Source organism: Gymnodraco acuticeps, unplaced genomic scaffold (genome assembly GCF_902827175.1).
Source record: "Gymnodraco acuticeps unplaced genomic scaffold, fGymAcu1.1, whole genome shotgun sequence".
NCBI lineage: Eukaryota > Metazoa > Chordata > Actinopteri > Perciformes > Bathydraconidae > Gymnodraco > Gymnodraco acuticeps.
The window spans coordinates 49,006-67,414 of NW_022991245.1; the positions used below are offsets into that span (position 1 = coordinate 49,006).

Consider the following 18,409-nt stretch of genomic DNA (forward strand, 5'->3'; position numbering starts at 1 on the left):
AAAAACCGCTTCAATAGTTTTGCATGGGCGGCACATGATCCCACCAGATGCTATTGATTTATATAAAACCACTATTTCAATGACGGTAGTGACCACGATGTTATTTTTGTGGCATTTCGATAAAAACAACACCTTGTTTTGACAGAAAAAAACATTTATGAATGAGTCCAATTTGACCCTCGGACAACAGGAAGATTACAAATATTTTCTTTTGTGTGGAAATAAATTGCAATCCCTAATCTTTTCGACGTACCCCCTCAAATACCCCCGTACCCCCTCAAATACCCCCGTACCCCCTCAAATACCCCCGTACCCCCTTGTTGGGAACCACTGCTCTACAGCATTATTACTAGGACTAGAACCAAAGACACACAGTGTGCATCACGTGTGTGTGTGTGTGTGTCTCTTTCTGTGTGTGTTGCAGAATCAGTGCTCAGAGCTTTTCTTCCCTGGGGGGTGTCAGTAGCTGTACAGACCCCCCCTCGCCCCCCGTCACCCCGAGGTCAAAGGAGTCACTAGAGGGCGCCCTCCTCCTCAGACAGGTGTCCCGGCTGGGCAGGGGGGAGGGTAACCCTAACCCTCCCCCCACAACAACCACTCCTGGGGGGTAAAGTCCAGACTCGTCGCAGGGCGGATCCACGGAGATACACGGCGGGCTCATCTTCTTCTTGCGTCTATGCGGCGAGGCGTGGATTTGCGAAAAAACGAAGCCAGATGAGGAGGAGGGGCTACGATTGGGGTCTGTTGACTCCCCCTCCGATGAAAAGCAGGTCTCCGGGGGGGAGTCGAGCCAGGAGTAAGGGCGGGGGGGTCGAGGGAGGCGAGGGGGCGGGGCCACGTTGCTGCCCTGCGTCGTGTCCATGCTGTGAAACCTCTTCAACTGCCTCGTTCTGACGAAAACATCACCGTCGTTTGGTGCCATAGTGATGTCACTTCCTGTCCCCCTGTGGGTGAGGAGCGACACCTCCAGATCCTCCTGGGGGGGGAAGGGGGCGGGCCTGGGTGGTAAAAGTGGGGGAGATAAGGAGGCGGAGGGTGAAAGGGGGAGGGCTAAGTTTACAAGTCCTTCAGCGCTTCCCCCTCCGTCCGAAAACAGAGCCTCCTGAGAGTCGGTCGATACAGCAACCTGGAGGAGAAGGGGAGAGGGGGGAAATGTGCGGTGAAAGAGGAGGGGGAGATGAAAAGGGGGAGACTAGTTAGTGGGGAGAGATGAGGATGAGAAGCAGGGGTCAGAGTTCACAGCGTTTTCCCAGAGTCCTCTCTGTTCTCATTTAGGGTTGCAGTGAAGTTGCATCATATATATTCTACTTGTGTTTACTTTCTGACGTCAGAAATAGTTTGGAAGTCCTGAGACTGATAATGGCCGCACGAGTAGAACACTCCCATAACAACACTGCACATATTACATTTTATTTTAATATTGCTTTATATAATATACTGCAAATGGTTAGGTATATCCAGATTTCATGTAAGTCATTTTTCTAGATCTTAACGTGTAATAGTTTCAATTGATTTTATTACATTTTTGGGTTGTTTTTTCTTTTTATCCTCCCCTATGCACAGTATGCACCACAGAGGAACATGACGTATGTGAACACCTAGTAATAAACCTGTTTCTGATTCTGAAGTAGTAGGTGACATTATGTTTACTAATAATTGCAGATTTATGAATCAAATCTTTATGGAATTAGACTTAAATGAATGAAAACCCATCAGACACATACAGAAGCCCTGAGAGGCAAGTTAAGGGCGGACTATTCCCCAAAAAAACGAAATAAACTACGTACTGTGAGGGAATCATTATGTCTTTACTCCTAGATATTTAACCTTATTGCCTGTTGACGTTAATAACCAACCAATATTCTGTTATCTCCTTTAAGGAATGTGCTCCAGCACTTAAGTGTCAGTTGTATGGCCTGATGGGGGGGTTTACGACTGTGAGAACGCTGGTTTCTAAACACCACTGACAAGTGATTGAGTATTTCTAGTTGGGGGTTATCTCCTGTAGCTCCACAGATGTTTACGCCTCCCCAATATGCTGATTAACTCTCTGTAGTTAAAAGGTCTATCGAGAGATAGGCTGATGAGAATTGACATGACGACCCACCCGTGCAGTCAGAACCTTTTGCTGCTGTGACTTGTGATGTGAATTCTCCGGCCGTTGACTTGTAATAAACACCAGTGTTTAACATCAAAGCTCCAACTCTCCTCGTGTCTCTCTGAGTCCTGACTCTCCATTGCTGCAGAAGTTTCCCTTACACGTACCAACATTTTTTGAGAAGAAGATTCTCTCTCAGGGGCTTAATAGCAGTTTCATTATTTATTTTTTTAACTTCAATTTGTCTTGAGGGAGGTCTATAAAAGAATGTGACGACTACAACATCTGTATTAAAACTCTTAAGATCACAATTGACTTTGATCCCAAAGGTTATCGTATATTAGGTTAATGACTGTGATCAGAGATATCTTGAGAGAAGTCCTTATGATTGAAAAATCAACACATTTTTGAATGAATTCAGAGGTAAAAGTGAGTGGAAATGATCCTTTTTGCTTTGAAATCTGATCAAAAATGCCCCTTTACTTTGTAGTAATTTAATAAATGAAGCCTAGTGGCGTTTTCCCTGAAAGTCATGAAATAAATCAGAGGAAGGTAAGTGACATTTCAAAGTGAAATCAGTCTCATCAGGAGAGTGAACGCTGCTTGTTGTTTCATGGACTGAAGGCTGCACGGTGAACTCTGAACCAGACCACTTGACCCTCTGACCTTTGACCCCTCTCACTTAAAATCCTGCAACCTTATCTTATCATCTGAACAGAAAGCATGAGCAGTGAGGTCAGCGGTCAGAGGGTGAACAGAACATGTCTCTACTGCAGGAGAGGAGGGTTTACAAAAGCACGATGGACGCTGAAACTCATAACATGTCGTCAGAGTGTTGAGTCCACAGAGACGAGGAAGCGAGGCATGCATGAGTTTGAAAGCGAGCGGCACTTTGTAGAGATGTTTGAATCATGGGTTTCCCTGCTTGAGCCTGAATAGTGAGACCACAGCGACACCTAGTGGCCACAGCAGCAGTACTACACCAAGAAACTGATGACTGCAATTAAACTAAGAATCGTCACCCTGTCGCTATTTTTTTTTTAAAACACGTTGAGTGCAATACCTAAAAGAGGTGGAGGAAGAACACTTGACTTAAACACTACACTGAGAACATACTCTGCTACAAGGAAAAGCACTGACAATGTCAATAAAGTAAATGTTTTGGAGTATTTATTGGGAAGATGTGCTTAAAGCAGGGGGGTCAAACTCAATTTAATCGCGGGCCACATCAGCATTATGGCTGCACTCAAAGGGCCGGTTGTAACTTATATATAAATATATATAAAATAATGTATTATATTATTGCATTGGATTATTATCTGATAGGGTAACAACTTCATGATTAACTACGTCTGAAATCAGACGCCGAGGGCAAATAATTGCAATTCTCTTCAGTGAGAATGTCACAAAATTATTTAAAAAGAAAAGCTGGAAAAAAAAAATAACATTTAAAAAAAATAGTCAAATTCTGAGAAAAAAGTAATTTGAGATGCATTCTGGGACATGTAGTTTATGGGCAACGTGCTTCTGTAAATCGTCATCTAACCGTATCATAAACATTATATTCTTTGCAAGCTCTTGTGGGACCGCATGAAATGAAGTCGCGGGCCGGATTTGGCCCCCGGGCCTGGAGTTTGACCCCCCTGGCTTAAAGTATTGAAAGTTAAAGTGCTAATTTGAGGGAAATATCCCATGTGAATGGTATACAAGTTAATAATATATGATTAGGTTATCATTGATTAATTATTGATGATTCTGGTTTGTAAAAATAGGGAAACAAGTGAGACGTTTTATTGCAATTTGCCAGAGGGGTAATTTAATAAGAAGGTGTAAACTATGATTGTTTTTACAAGAGAAAGACTTAAACTTAAAAGGTGCTTTGATTGTGACATTCTTAAGATGTCTGAATTTCTCCGTTTGTAAAAATTGTTTAACATTTTAAAATAATTTTGCAAATCCCAAAGTGCTTCATGAAGGAAAAACATCAACTTTCACATTTTAAAAGTTGAAATGATGTCTTTTTATGTGAAAAGGACCTAAAGAGACTTTCAAGGGGCTCTTATTGTGAAATACTTCATGTGTTTCTGTGCAAAAAAGTAACTAAAGCTGTCACGCAAATATACAAAGTGTTGAAGCTGAAGGTAGCATGAAAATGTAAGTTCTCTTAAGTCACGTACAAATACCTCAAATGGGGAATTAAGTTCAGTACTTGAGTAAATGTACTTCCACCTCTGATAGCTACTGCACTCCGTTGACCTAGAAGCACTAAATATGATCAATAGAACATTCACAAAACGGCCAAATGCATATTCTCTGTTCTGCAGCAACCCCCTGAGGTTGTAATATGGTAAGTGCAATGCATTGTGGGTAGGCAAATAACATATCTGTCAGGTTAATACATGTTGCTGTGTGTTCCTGGACTTCAATACCTTTGGGAGAGTTTGAGACGCTCTGTGGCTGATGGTGAGCAGAAGCAGATGAGTGGAGAAGAAGGAAGGGAGGGAAGTGTGTGTGTGTGTCTGTGTGTGTGTGTGTGTGTCTGTGTGCATGTGTGTGTGTCTGTCTCTGTGTGTGTGTCTCTGTGAGTGTGTGTGTGTGTCTGTCTCTGTGAGTGTGTGTCTCTGTGAGTGTGTGTATGTGTGTGTGTGTCTGTGCGTGTGTGTGTGTGTCTCTGTGTCTGCATATGTGTGTGTGTGTCTCTGTGTGTGTGTGTGTCTCTGTGTGTGTGTGTGTCTCTGTGTCTGCGTGTGTGTGTGTGTCTGTCTGTGTGCGTGTGTCTGCATGTGTGTGTGTGTGTCTCTGTGTGTGTGTGTGTGTGTCTGTGTGCGTGTGTCTGCATGTGTGTGTGTGCGTCTCTGTGTGTGTGTGTGTCTCTGTGTGTCTGCGTGTGTGTGTGTGTCTCTGTGTGTCTGCGTGTATCTGTGTGCGTGTGTCTGCATGTGTGTGTGTGTGTGTCTCTGTGTGTGTGTGTGTGTGTGTGTGTGTCTCTGCATGTGTGTGTCTCTGTGTGTGTATGTCTGTGTGTGTGTGTCTCTGTGTGTGTGTGTGTGTGTGTGTGTGTATGTGTGTGTGTGTGTGTGTGTGTGTGTGTGTGTGTGTGTGTGTGTGTGTGTGTGTGTGTGTGTGTGTGTGTGTGTGTGTGTGTGTGGTGTGTGTGTGTGTGTGTGTGTGTGTGTGTGTGTGTGTGTGTGTGTGTGTGTGTGTGTGTGTGTGTGTGTGTCTGAAAGGCCCGGTGGTTTTTCTTTAGAGTCTGCAGGTTCAGAAACAGGAGTTCCTGTGTTTGTGCAGCGGCTCGGGGTCGGGGTTTTTTTGGGGCCAACTGAGCTGAGATCAGAGAGAACAGATACCGAGTGGAGGATGATAAAATATAAACAAAGAGACGAAGAAGGGAGGAAGACGAAGGAGGAAGAAGAGTGAGAGTGTTTAGAGCATGCAACATAAATAAAGACTTAGGAAAAAGTCTTGAATTGAGTTTTAATCACACACATATATATATATATATATACAGAAGCCCAAAGAAGCAAGTGAGTTAGAGCACCTTCATGCACTTCAAACACACGTGTACAAATCAAATCACCTGATAACCAAAAACTCTACAAAATAATATAAAATAATTCATTGAAAAGAAAAACTTAAAGTCAAATAAAAAATAATCCTTACTGTCAAACATGTTCTATAATTATTAACATTTGTGTTATTATTATTATTTATACAATGATCAGTTTCTCACTTGCCTCTCAGGGCCTCCTCACAGTACAAACAATGACAGGAGTGATTTCAGACTGAAGTGATAATCTGACACTGTGCGTGTGTGTGTGTGTGTGTGTGTGTGTGTGTGTGTGTGTGTGTGTGTGTGTGTGTGTGTTGCAGTCACCTGTCTGCGCAGCGTGCGGCTCAGTGTGTGTGTGCGTCGGGGGGGCAGGCGGGGTATGCACTCCGAGTCGGAGAGGCTGTGGGGGCTGATGGGTCTGAAGAAGTCTGCAGGGACCCTCAGCTGGGAGACGTCCTCCGGCTGAGAGCCTCTGGAGCCTGAACACAACAACACATAAACATCAACAAAACACCAGAGATGGCAGAAGTACACACATCCTTTACTCAAGCAGAAGTACACACATCCTTTACTCAAGTAGAAGTACACACATCCTTAACTCAAGTAGAAGTACACACATCCTTTACTCAAGCAGAAGTACACACATCCTTTACTCAAGTAGAAGTACACATCCTTTACTCAAGTAGAAGTACACACATCCTTTACTCAAGTAGAAGTACACACATCCTTTACTCAAGTAGAAGTACACACATCATTTACTCAAGTAGAAGTACACACATCCTTTACTCAAGAAGAAGTACATACATCCTTTACTCGAGTAGAAGTACACACATCCTTTACTCAAGTAGAAGTACACACATCCTTTACTCAAGCAGAAGTACACATCCTTTACTCAAGTAGAAGTACACACATCCTTTACTCAAGCAGAAGTACACACATCCTTTACTCAAGCAGAAGTACACACATCCTTTACTCAAGCAGAAGTACACACATCCTTTACTCAAGCAGAAGTACACACATCCTTTACTCAAGCAGAAGTACACACATCCTTTACTCAAGCAGAAGTACACACATCCTTTACTCGAGTAGAAGTACACACATCCTTTACTCAAGTAGAAGTACACACATCCTTTACTCAAGTAGAAGTTCACACATCCTTAACTCAAGTAGAAGTTCACACATCCTTTACTCAAGTAGAAGTACACACATCCTTTACTCAAGTAGAAGTACACACATCCTTTACTAAAGTAGAAGTACACACATCCTTTACTCAAGCAGAAGTATACACATCCTTTACTCAAGTAGAAGTACACACATCCTTTACTCAAGTAGAAGTACACACATCCTTAACTCAAGTAGAAGTACACACATCCTGTACTCAAGTAGAAGTACACACATCCTGTACTCAAGTAGAAGTACACACATCCTTTACTCAAGTAGAAGTACACACATCCTTAACTCAAGTAGAAGTACACACATCCTTTACTCAAGTAGAAGTACACACATCCTTTACTCAAGTAGAAGTACACACATCCTTTACTCAAGTAGAAGTACACACATCCAGTCTATTGATTGCGTGACTCAGTCATCCTTTAGCTCAAAAGCATTTAAATACCGCATTTAGAAACTGATGAACTCAGTGTGCATCTGGACCCGGTGACAACATTACCTATTGACGCAGCAACCACTGTAAGTTATATTCTTGTTTAATTAGACTTCTCGGTTTCATTTATTCTACTCTGTATAATTGTTACTGTAGCTTAAACGGCTAAATCGCTTTTGAGAGATTTTAAATCTCACATCTGCTCAGGCGAAACCTGCTTCACAGCTCTCAGCACTCAAGCCTGCATTAATATAGGCAGGGCCAGTCTATTGTCGCCCATCAGCTGTAGATAGTTAACTAATTAGAGGGGCGTGGCCCTACAGCTGTGAGAACTGAGCAATCAGGCGTCCATTTTAGGTAGCTCTTTCCTGGAGCGTCAGCGTCAGACAGCCGAAGACTGACAAAGACATTGGAGTCCTACAGGAGTAAGACTGACAAAGACATTGGAGTCCTACAGGAGTCACGAGGGAGGCAAAGAGGAGGCAAATCCTACTTTGATTGAGCTAAGTATCGCTGGTGTTTTTATTTTCTATTTTGTTTCATTTTATTTTGTTGTTTAGCCCCTCATGCTATAATCATGTGTATTTTCTCCATTCCTGTTCATGTGTCTTCTCGCAATTATCACCGGCCCCGTGTATCTCCTAATCGATATAACTGGTCTGCTCTCGTCTATCCCACATGCTCCACTGAGATCCAACATCTAGTTTCAGGTGGCCTGTGGAATTGCCAGTCAGCTGTTCCTAAGGCTGACTTCATCTCTGGCTACACCTCCCTGCAGTCTCTGGATTTCCTTGCTCTCACTGAGACCTGGATTACTCCATCCAACACATCCACCCCAGCAGCTCTCTCCACTGCATATTCCTTCTCCCATACACCCAGACCAACTGGCAGAGGAGGTGGCACTGGTCTCCTGCTCTCTCCCAAATGGAGCTTTTCCCTCTTCAAGCTACCTAACTTCACTCCTTCCACCTTTGAATTCCATGCCGTCACAGTAACCCATCCTATACAGTTAACCATTGTTGTTCTCTACCGTCCACCAGGCGCCTTGGGGGACTTCTTGGAGGAATTAGATAATCTCCTCTCACACATCCCTGAAACTGGCCCTCCCGCTGTACTTCTCGGAGACTTCAACCTCCAGATGGGGAAGATAGACGAACTAACATCTCTGTTAACCGCCTTTGCTTTCTCACTCTCTCCGTCCCCACCGACTCATAAAGCTGGCAATGTCCTTGATCTCATATTCTCAAGGAACTGCGCTACTTCTAACCTCTCTGTAAACCCGCTCCACACATCCGATCACTTCTTCATTTCATTCTCTCTATCCCTTTCCAAACATAACAAACTAATCTCTTCTCATCCTGCACTTGTCCGCCGTAACCTTCGCTCCCTCTCCCCCTCTACCTTTGCCTCGTCGGTGCTCTCAGCCCTCCCTTCCTCTGATTCGTTCCAACTCCTGCCTCCAAACTCTGCTGCAGAAACTCTCCTCTCTACTCTCTCATCCTCTCTGGACTCTCTCTGTCCTCTCACATCTCGGCAGGCTCGTCAGTCCCCTCCTGCTCCCTGGCTAAATGATGCGCTGCGTGCTAATAGAACCGTCCTTAGGGCAGCAGAGCGGAAATGGTGGAAATCCAAACACCGTGACGACCTCCTAACCTATCAGGCTCTCCTCTCCTCTTTCTCTGCTTCGATCTCTCAGGCAAAAAGCACTTTCTTTCAAGATAAGATCCAATCTTCCTATTCCAATCCTAAAAAACTATTTTCCATCTTCTCCACCCTCTTGGACCCCCCCCAAAGCCCCTTCCCCCTCCTCACTTCTGTCAAGCGACTTTGTTACCCACTTTGAAAAAAAGGTTGATGATATTCGCTCTTCTTTTTCTGACTCACCTTTACTCACCGCTGGGTCACCAGACCTTCCTTCCACCAACACACTAACCTCCTTTTCCCCTCTCTCTCCAAGTGAGGTTCTTACCCTCATTACCTCTGCCCGCCCTACCACCTGTCCTCTGGACCCTATCCCTTCAAACCTCCTTCAGACTATCGCTCCTGATATTCTACCGTTTCTCACCCATTTCATCAACACTTCTCTAACTTCTGGTCACTTTCCAAACAGTCTCAAGGAGGCAAGAGTAAACCCTCTCCTAAAGAAACCCACTCTCAACCCGTCTGATGTTATAAACTACAGGCCTGTCTCTCTCCTCCCGTTCCTGTCTAAATCACTTGAACGCGCTGTCTTTAAACAACTCTCCTGTTATCTCAATCAGAACAACCTTCTGGATCCACACCAGTCTGGTTTCAAGGCAGGTCACTCCACAGAAACTGCTCTCATTGCTGTCACGGAGGAACTGCACACTGCCAAAACTGCATCCCTCTCCTCTGTCATCATCCTATTGGACCTGTCTGCTGCATTCGACACGGTGAATCATCAGATCCTCCTTCGCACTCTCCAAAAACTTGGAGTTTCAGGCTCTGCACTTTCCCTCCTCACCTCATACCTGAAAGAGGGTCTGAGTCCGACCCTTGTTAATTAACTACAGGGGTCCCTCAGGGCTCTGTTCTTGGTCCCCTCCTCTTCTCCCTGTACACAAACTCGCTCGGATCAGTCATTAGCCCTCATGGTTTTTCATACCACTGCTACGCTGACGACACCCAATTAATTCTGTCCTTTCCCCGCTCAGAGACCCAGGTCGTTGCACGCATCTCTGCTTGTCTAGCTGACATCTCTCAGTGGATGTCTGCTCACCACCTCAAGCTCAACCTTGACAAGACTGAGCTGCTTTTCCTTCCGGGAAAAGATTGTCCCACTCTTGACCTGACAATCAACATCGGCACCTCAGTTGTTTCCCCGACTCAGACTGCAAGGAATCTGGGTGTGACCCTAGATAACAACCTGTCCTTCACTGCAAACATCGCTGCTACAACCCGCTGCTGCAGATACACGCTTTACAACATCAGGAAGATACGTCCCCAGCTGACTCAGAAAGCGACTCAGGTTCTGGTCCAGGCTCTCGTCATCTCACGCCTAGACTACTGCAACTCCCTCCTGGCTGGTCTACCTGCATGTGCCATCCGACCTCTGCAGCTCACCCAGAATGCAGCGGCTCGTCTGGTCTTCAACCTTCCTAAATTCTCCCACACCACTCCGCTCCTCCGCTGCCTTCACTGGCTTCCGGTAACTGCTAGAATCCACTTCAAGACACTGGTACTTGCTTACCATGCTGCGAATGGATCTGGCCCTTCCTACATCCAGGACATGGTTAAACCGTACACCCCAGCGCGTGCACTACGCTCTGCATCAACCAAACGGCTCGCTGCACCCTCGCTGCGAGGGGGGACCCAAGTTCCCATCGGCGAAAACACGTGGGTTTGCTATCCTGGCTCCAAGATGGTGGAATGAGCTCCCCATTGACATCAGGACGGCAGATAGCTTGCACATCTTCCGGCGCAAACTGAAAACTCATCTCTTTCGACTCCACTTCGAGCGTTAGAACTATTAACGAAGCACTTTTATACTAATAAAGGACTGGCTTACCTAAAGCCAGTTGAGTAGCACTTGAAATGTTTGGCTCTATGAAACCTGATGTACTTATATGATTCTGTTTTCTTCAAGGTTGTGTCTTCCTGGTCGAATGTACTTATTGTAAGTCGCTTTGGACAAAAGCGTCAGCTAAATGCAATGTAATGTGTGTGTTTCTACAGAAGGTCCAGTTGTGATAGACACGGTTCGCCACTGCTCTTTTGTCACTAATAAGAAGTGCGGTTATTATCTTGAGTCGTGGCTGTGGTCCTGGATCATAGGTCCTGGATGGAGATCCTCGTGGATTCATCTTCCTATTACAGACACATGCATTTCCAAACATTTGGACTACCTATGTTGCAAATGTATTATCTTTTCAATTTACACACGGCATCTATTGCACGTCTGTCCGTCCTGGGAGAGGGATCCCTCCTCTGTTGCTCTCCCTGAGGTTTCTCCCATGTTCCCTTTAAACTGTGGGTTTTCTACGGAAGTTATTCCTTGTACGATGTGAGGGTCTGAGGACAGAGGGTCTGAGGACAGAGGGTCTGAGGACAGAGGGTCTGAGGATAGAGGGTCTGAGGACAGAGGGTCTGAGGATAGAGGGTCTGAGGACAGAGGGTCTGAGGACAGAGGGTCTGAGGACAGAGGGTCTAAGGACAGAGGGTGTCGTATTGTCATACTGATATTATGTATAAACTGTGTAGTCCACTGAGACAAATGTAACATTTGTGATATTGGGCTATATAAATAAACATTGATTGATTGATTGAGGTACAATTAGTGTAAGTTCCTTAAGAAAGTGCCAGGTGTAAAACAGTTCTATGTCAATGTGCAAACTGGGTGTACTATTGGTGTAACATGGTTGCAATAGAGCTGTGATAGGGGTGTATTAATGTCTGAGGAGTAGGGATGATAACAGTGGGTATATTAAGGTGTAAAAACTGTAATTACAGGGTATATTAATGTGGGTTTAACAACCGTGCAACATGGCTATAAGGGTGAACTAAGAGTGTACTAATATATTAATAAAGTGCTACAAATTCCAGGCAATAAACTAAATAAGCCACCATCCTGCAACTGAAAAACAGTAACAATTCTTCAGGTGTTTGGTCACATGTAGGGATGCATACCGGTATCACCGAAATACCGGTTACTGGTGGCTACGGTATACCGTACCGAAATCAGATCCGGTTTCGATACTTTAAAAACATTAAAATTAAAATTAAAAGTGAGTCCGTGGCCCGTGATGGCGGGAGTTATAAATTAGATTGCATAATCGTTTTTCTTCATATTTTATGTATTTCATTGTGTGTTCAATACTAGAAAGGTAAAAGTCCCACAAATGAACTGTGATTTGTTTTCTCTCACCAGTGAAGGCAAATGTTGATTTTAAAGATGAGATTTGTTTGTTTGTGCAATGCCGAGATCTCATGACCTTTATTCTATTATGTATTTGTTCTCTAGTCGAATCTCAGGTTTAACATTAATTATAACGGTGCTATAACGGTCTGTTTGCATTGACAAGATGTGCTATTCACGCGGCACACCTGATGTTATAAAATATATTCCATAATCGGTTTTCTTCATATTTGTTATGTATTTTTCATTGTTTGTTCAGAACTAAAAGGTCCAAGAAGTCCCACAATTGAATTTAATATTCATTTGACATGTTAACTATATCGCAAAGCGCTTCATGGGAGTAATTGATGATACATTTTCAAAGTATCACGATATGCATCGGTTGAGTATCGGTATCGTAAAAAAGTCAACGATATGCGTCCCTAGTCACATGTGCTGGTTTCCATTTCCTGTGATGGGGGTGTATTCATGTGTGAGGAGAAGGAGTAATAACAGTGACGTATGGGTATAATGTGGGTGTAAAACCTGTGTAATATTGATATATTAAAGTGGGTTTAATAACAGTGTAACATGGCTATGATAAGGGTGAACTATGAGTGTACTAATATCCTAATAAAACACATCCTGCAACTAAAGTAAAATAAAACAGTAACGATTCTTCAGGTGTTTTCCTTCGTCACACGTGTTGGTTTCCATCTATGTTGAACTCGTTCAGTACCTGATTGGTTCCTGTGGGGGCCCCCTGTGTGCTCGGGCCCCTGGTTCTGTGCTATAATCTGATCCAGGGGGGCCGTGTTTTCGAACATGTAGCTGTCGTTGGGCAGGGAGTGAGTTCGGACCACCGCCGGCTTCCTGACGCTCAGACGGTTTTCCTCCAGCGGCTGCTCGGGGTCCAGCTGCTCCTCCTGGGGAGAGAGAGAGGTCAGGGGTCTTCACACTCCTTAATACATATTGACATTTGTTTTGAGGATGAAGGCAGAGAGGCGGTGTTCATCAGCGTACACAGAACAGACAGATCTTTGCATGTTGGAGTCCATTTGAACAGAGCTGCCACAGATCACAGAAACAACACGATGCAAGGTGGAAATGTCCACTTATTTTTGGGTGTTTTTGGTTTTAAAAGTGTAAGAAAGTCTGCATACTGTCTGTATTTCCTCTCGCAGAGTGTTTGCTTGCCTCCTTATCAGAATCAGATATCCTTTAGACATTTATTTTATGACTACAGCAAAGGGGACAGTGCAGAGAAAATGCAAAATAAAAACGAGAAGATATTAAATGAAGAAGCACAAGGTCATTAAATACAAATCTAATAAGAACATATCCAAGTCATATCAACAGGTAGCTGCATTATAAGATAGAGTAGTAGATATTGGACAGTATTAGGTGGTGAAGAAGCAGCCAGTATTAACAATGTTAAACTGTCAAAATGTATATATTGCATATTTATACATATCTTTATTTATTATGTTAGGCTACTCACTTTGTTTTGCCGTGCACCGGCTCTCTGCTTTTGCAACAGGGATTTCTGATGTAACTTAAAGTCTTCTCTGAGATTGTGCTTCAGCTAACGCTCACATTCACTAAACAACCACTGCAGCAAACACAGGACATCTCAGAGAAACTACTACAACATCAGAGGAGCAAAGACCACGAGAAGAACGTGGACTCACATGGAAAGCACGGAGGGAAAAGACAGCAAAACGAGGAATAGAAGGAAGGAAGGAAGTAAAACTAGGTTATAAGGACACAAAGGAAACATAAGTAAGGATAAAGGAGAGAAGACTGCAGACGAGGAGGCGCTCTAATCTACTGCACTGCACACGTTAGGCTGGAGAAGTGGAGAATGAGAAGTTGGAGGAAGATGGTTAGATTTCCCAGGGTCTTTGAACGCCTCTTGTACCTCCTCACCAGTTACTCACTATTTTCATGAGTATTTCCATGTTATGCTCCATATTCTTCGTCTCAACTACAATTTGGAGGCATATATTTCTATTTTTGACTCCTTTCCTTTATGGACAGCTTTAGTTGCTTTACCAAAAGTATAGATATTTGAATAAAACACGAGTTTCTAACATGATAAACATATTTTATACATTTTGAACAAAAACAGCATGAACACTTATTCAAATATCAAATGTAGACAATTCAAAACATTTATATGTAGTTTTGTTTAATTCTTTTACACATTTTTTTAACTCACTTAGTCTTTGTTTCAACTTAGCTTCTTGCTACTTTTCACGTATAAAACCTTAGATATAATTATATAATACTGTATGATGCTACTGATGCTGTATGTACTGTACAACTAAACAACCTAGTGTATTAAAAATGAACTTAAAATTATATGATAAGCATTTGTTGGTGATAAAAACCAAATAATAATATTCATTTAAACTGAGAAAAGAGCGAATTAACAATAATAATACATATTTTAAAAAGATGTGGGTATTCTCTGAGGTTAAACAATTTATTTACATAGAAAAAAACTAAAATATTTCATAAATTAGCCAAAAAAAAACTAATTTACAAGCGAAATGTTCAGGAAAAGAGTGTTTGGTAAGCCCGATTTTTTTTGATTGCTACTGTACAACCTCTTCCACTACTGCTCTTCGTTGTTGTTTTGTCCCAGAATAATCTCCTTTACAGAGATTTCCTGTCTTATGTTGGCTGAGTTTCTGAGACAAGGTGACAGGGACCTCTCTGGGGAGGTCATTGATCACAGCAGAGTCATGTGATCATTAACGAGCTGCCTGTTAATTATCCTCTGACATTCAATTCATTTTCTATTTAGCGGGAAGACGTCCTTCCAGTGACAGAGCCCAGTGGGACGGGGTATCATGGAGGAAAGTAGAGATTAACTGATGAGCAGCACACACCAGACCTAATGCATGGAGACACGTCCTTATAGGAGAAAATGATAAGAGAGCAGCAGACAAAGGACACTAACCTTATGTTATTTTAGAGACGTTATTGTGTGCATTATGACCACTTTCTCACAATTCATTTTCATTTTAGAGAATTACAGTAAATTCACATTAAGGCAGCTGGCTCAATTAGCTAAATCTAACCTTAACATTAAGTGCAATGTTAATATTAAAAACATTTTGCAATGTCACCTTAATACCATGTGTAATATTACTTTTCAATATCATGTGCAAAACCAGATTAAAGCCCTTATAACGCAGGGATGCAAACGATCTGTTTAGCTATGACAAATTACCTGTTGAGCTAACAAGGTAGCTGTTTAGCAAGCACATTAGCTGTTGAGCTGTTTAGCTATAACAAATTAGCTGTTGAGCTAACAAGGTAGCTGTTTAGCAAGCACATTAGCTGTTGAGCTATAACAAATTAGCTGTTGAGCTAACAGATTAGCTGTTGAGCTATAACAAATTAGCTGTTTAGCAAGTACATTAGCTGTTGAGCTATGAGCTGTTTAGCTATAACAAATTAGATTTTTAGCTATGACAAATTAGCTGTTTAGCTAACAAGGTAGCTGTTTAGCAAGCACATTAGCTGTTGAGCTATAAGCTGTTTAGCTATAACAAATTAGCTGTTGAGCTATGACAAATTAGCTGTTGAGCTATGACAAATGATCTGTTTAGCAATAACAAATTAGCTAGTTAACTAGCATATTAGCTGTTTAGCTAACAAATAAGCTATTTGGCTATGACAAACTAGTTTGTTTATCAAGCACATTAGCTGTTTGGATAGTAAATTATCTGTTTAGCTGTTAAGCAAATTAAATGTTTTGATAGCAAACCAGATGCTTAGCTCTCTTAGCATCCAGTAGTTTCTCAACCTAAGCCTGTTACACCGCAGTGTGTGAGAGTATTGGGAGAGCAAGAGGCTTTGTAAGGGCCCTGGGAAGGAAACACTACATGATACTGCAGAGGAAGAGGAGGAAGAGGATGGAGAGGAGGAAGAGATGATTCGTCAGTACATTGCACTCCTGACTGGATATAAAGATCGGGTTAGAGTCTCCGGGGCCCGAGTCGTCGGTCAGATTTAGGGACCAGGATTTCTCCGAGCCCAGAGACAGAGCTTCCATCTCCGCTAGAGGAATCTACAGCAGGAGACAGTGGCTGGTGAGCAGAGAACACACACACACACACTCCGAGAAACACACACTGATAAGGACGGTACACTTAGATTTAACAAGACAATACAGGTTTGAAACAACAGTTATAAAACTGGAAGTATGAGCAGAGAAAGAGAAAGAGGAAGACAGAAGTGAAGTTTAGGACCTTCAGACTTTTAAAACTCTCGCTAATATTGAATTGTGGGGTTAGTAACAGCAGTTAAAATAAAACACACTCAAACTAAGATGCCTATTCTGAACTATGCATCAAATGCAATTGACACAATCACACTGTAATTTCAACAATACACCATGTATTATAGCCATTTTATGTTAAAAGTGATTATCATGTATGGGAAGGGGGCAATATTAAAAAATACAACTAAGACATATTTAAAAAAGCTCTTGGATAAGTTTTAAAGTGTTACATTTAGGAATAAAAAAACATTTTGCATACCAAATTACAAATATATGTTATGGTAAAGTCTGGGGGGATACTTGCATCGTTGTCCCTCATACTATGGTAGTTTTCCCTCACTAATGTACTACCTAAATCTTGGGAATTCTTCAGTTTTTCTCAACGTTTTTACGCCCCTCTCCTGGCTCAACTATTTCCCTAATGCTGTCGTACAAACAAGTAAACAGGAAGTGGAAACATTTATATTGTACGTAGTGTAATGCACATTAATGTCAAAGTTGTGGAGGCTTAATGTTACACAAAACTCCTCCAAATAGTTTGTAGTAAATCACGGCAGAGTTTTAGAGACAGTTTTACAGAGTTTTAAAGCCTCGGGTGGTTGTGGTTGCTGTAAGAGGAGCTGCTGGATATTCGGCTGCTACACAAAGGAAATGATTCCTGACAGGTGAGTGGGACATCCAGAGCAGAGGAGACAAAACTCAATGCAAAGAGGGTGGCTTATGGCGTCTAAAAGCCACATCTCAGACCCATTTAACACTATTAGAAGACGGGGTTCTGCTATGCTAATGTCATTAGCTTACATTAGCGTCTACATGAGGATGCATTACTCAGCGACACAGAGATCTATTGCTCATCCATTGATTCAAGACTCTGCAGAAATGTTTTTCACAGTGTGAGCTACTGTTTTAGGCAAAGTAGGGATTCACATATATTACACTTATAACATTGACACTGTACATTTTATATTTATTTTATTATTATTATAATATCCTGCATATATTGTGTATATCGTGTTAACTGAAAATTGTCCCTTCAATAGTGTTTTTTTTGTCAGACAGTTTATAGATTTTGTATCTGTATATTTGTCTTACTCTGTAATGCTGGCTTACTTCTATTTCTGTTTTGAGATGTTTGTATTTTAGAATAGTTTATTTCTACTCTTTTAATTTGTTGTTATGTGCAATTCCTTGTTTGGTTTTATGCTTCAACATTTTTTTTTTCCCAAACTGGGATCAACAGTAATCTTATTTTATCTTATCTTGGGGTTACACGCGGGTTTTTTGAGGTTGTGCCGTAAACTGACCTCAGGTAGGAGGGCGCTCCTATCAAACAGAAAGTCACTATTGTATGCTTAAGTGATTAGTAGAAATACTGAGAGGACCTTAAGTGGTGACTTTTTTACTACAGACTGGGTCTAAAACTAGCAAGCCACATGAATGTCTGGGAGCTAATTCATATTATTAATTGTATATGCTACACAAATATGTCCAGGATCCGTTGAATTTTCAGAATAATGGGTTGAAGGTTAGAATTTTCAAAAGGGGGGTTCGTTTAGTGTTGGGAAAATACTGAATGTCCTCTTCCAACATGAGAGCAACATGATAACAAAGGTATCAACTGGAGCTGTGAACATGACAGGATGTGTGATTACCTAGAAGAGCATCAGGACTGTTTGAGGCATATGATAGCAATGTGATTAACATGATGATTCAGCCTCTATGGAGAGAGACATCAAGCATGCTCATTTCTGACGTGGAGCTAATCTGAAGTAAACATTGAAGACTGCTTTCTATTCCTCCATCTTGTGACTGTGTAACTCCCTCTCTTGGATATCAGCATGTAGGGATGCATACCGGTATACGGTATTACCGAAATACCGGTTACTGGTGGCTACGGTATACCGTACCGAAATCAGATCCGGTTTCGATACTTTAAAAAATAAATAATAATAATTAAATTGAGTCCGTGGCCCGTGATGGCGGGAGTTATAAATTAGATTGCATAA

The 18,409-nt window shown here is 42.2% G+C and overlaps 1 protein-coding gene across 1 annotated transcript; it reads right to left on the reverse strand.

Moving 5' to 3' along the window:
* Window positions 1-310: 310 nt before the first annotated feature.
* LOC117561948 (voltage-dependent T-type calcium channel subunit alpha-1G-like) lies at window positions 311-16,730 on the reverse strand. Its single transcript, XM_034239680.1, has 4 exons — window positions 16,068-16,730; window positions 12,846-13,032; window positions 5,973-6,127; window positions 311-1,126 (listed from the first exon to the last, which is right to left on the reverse strand). Exons 1-4 carry the CDS (start codon window positions 16,173-16,175, stop codon window positions 434-436), a joined length of 1,143 nt encoding a protein of 380 aa, XP_034095571.1. The 5' UTR covers window positions 16,176-16,730; the 3' UTR covers window positions 311-433.
* Between the last annotated feature and the right edge of the window lie 1,679 nt (window positions 16,731-18,409).

Bases quoted from the DNA above. Each gene is read 5' to 3' on its own strand.
- LOC117561948 (XM_034239680.1), bottom strand. From the start codon at position 16,175: ATGGAAGCTCTGTCTCTGGGCTCGGAGAAATCCTGGTCCCTAAATCTG. The intron at 13,033-16,067 runs GTACTGACGAAT...CTCTCTCCCCAG, and splicing joins TATCCAGTCAGGAGTGCAAT to GAGGAGCAGCTGGACCCCGA. The intron at 1,127-5,972 runs GTGACTGCAACA...CTTCTCCTCCAG, and splicing joins GCCGCACGCTGCGCAGACAG to GTTGCTGTATCGACCGACTC.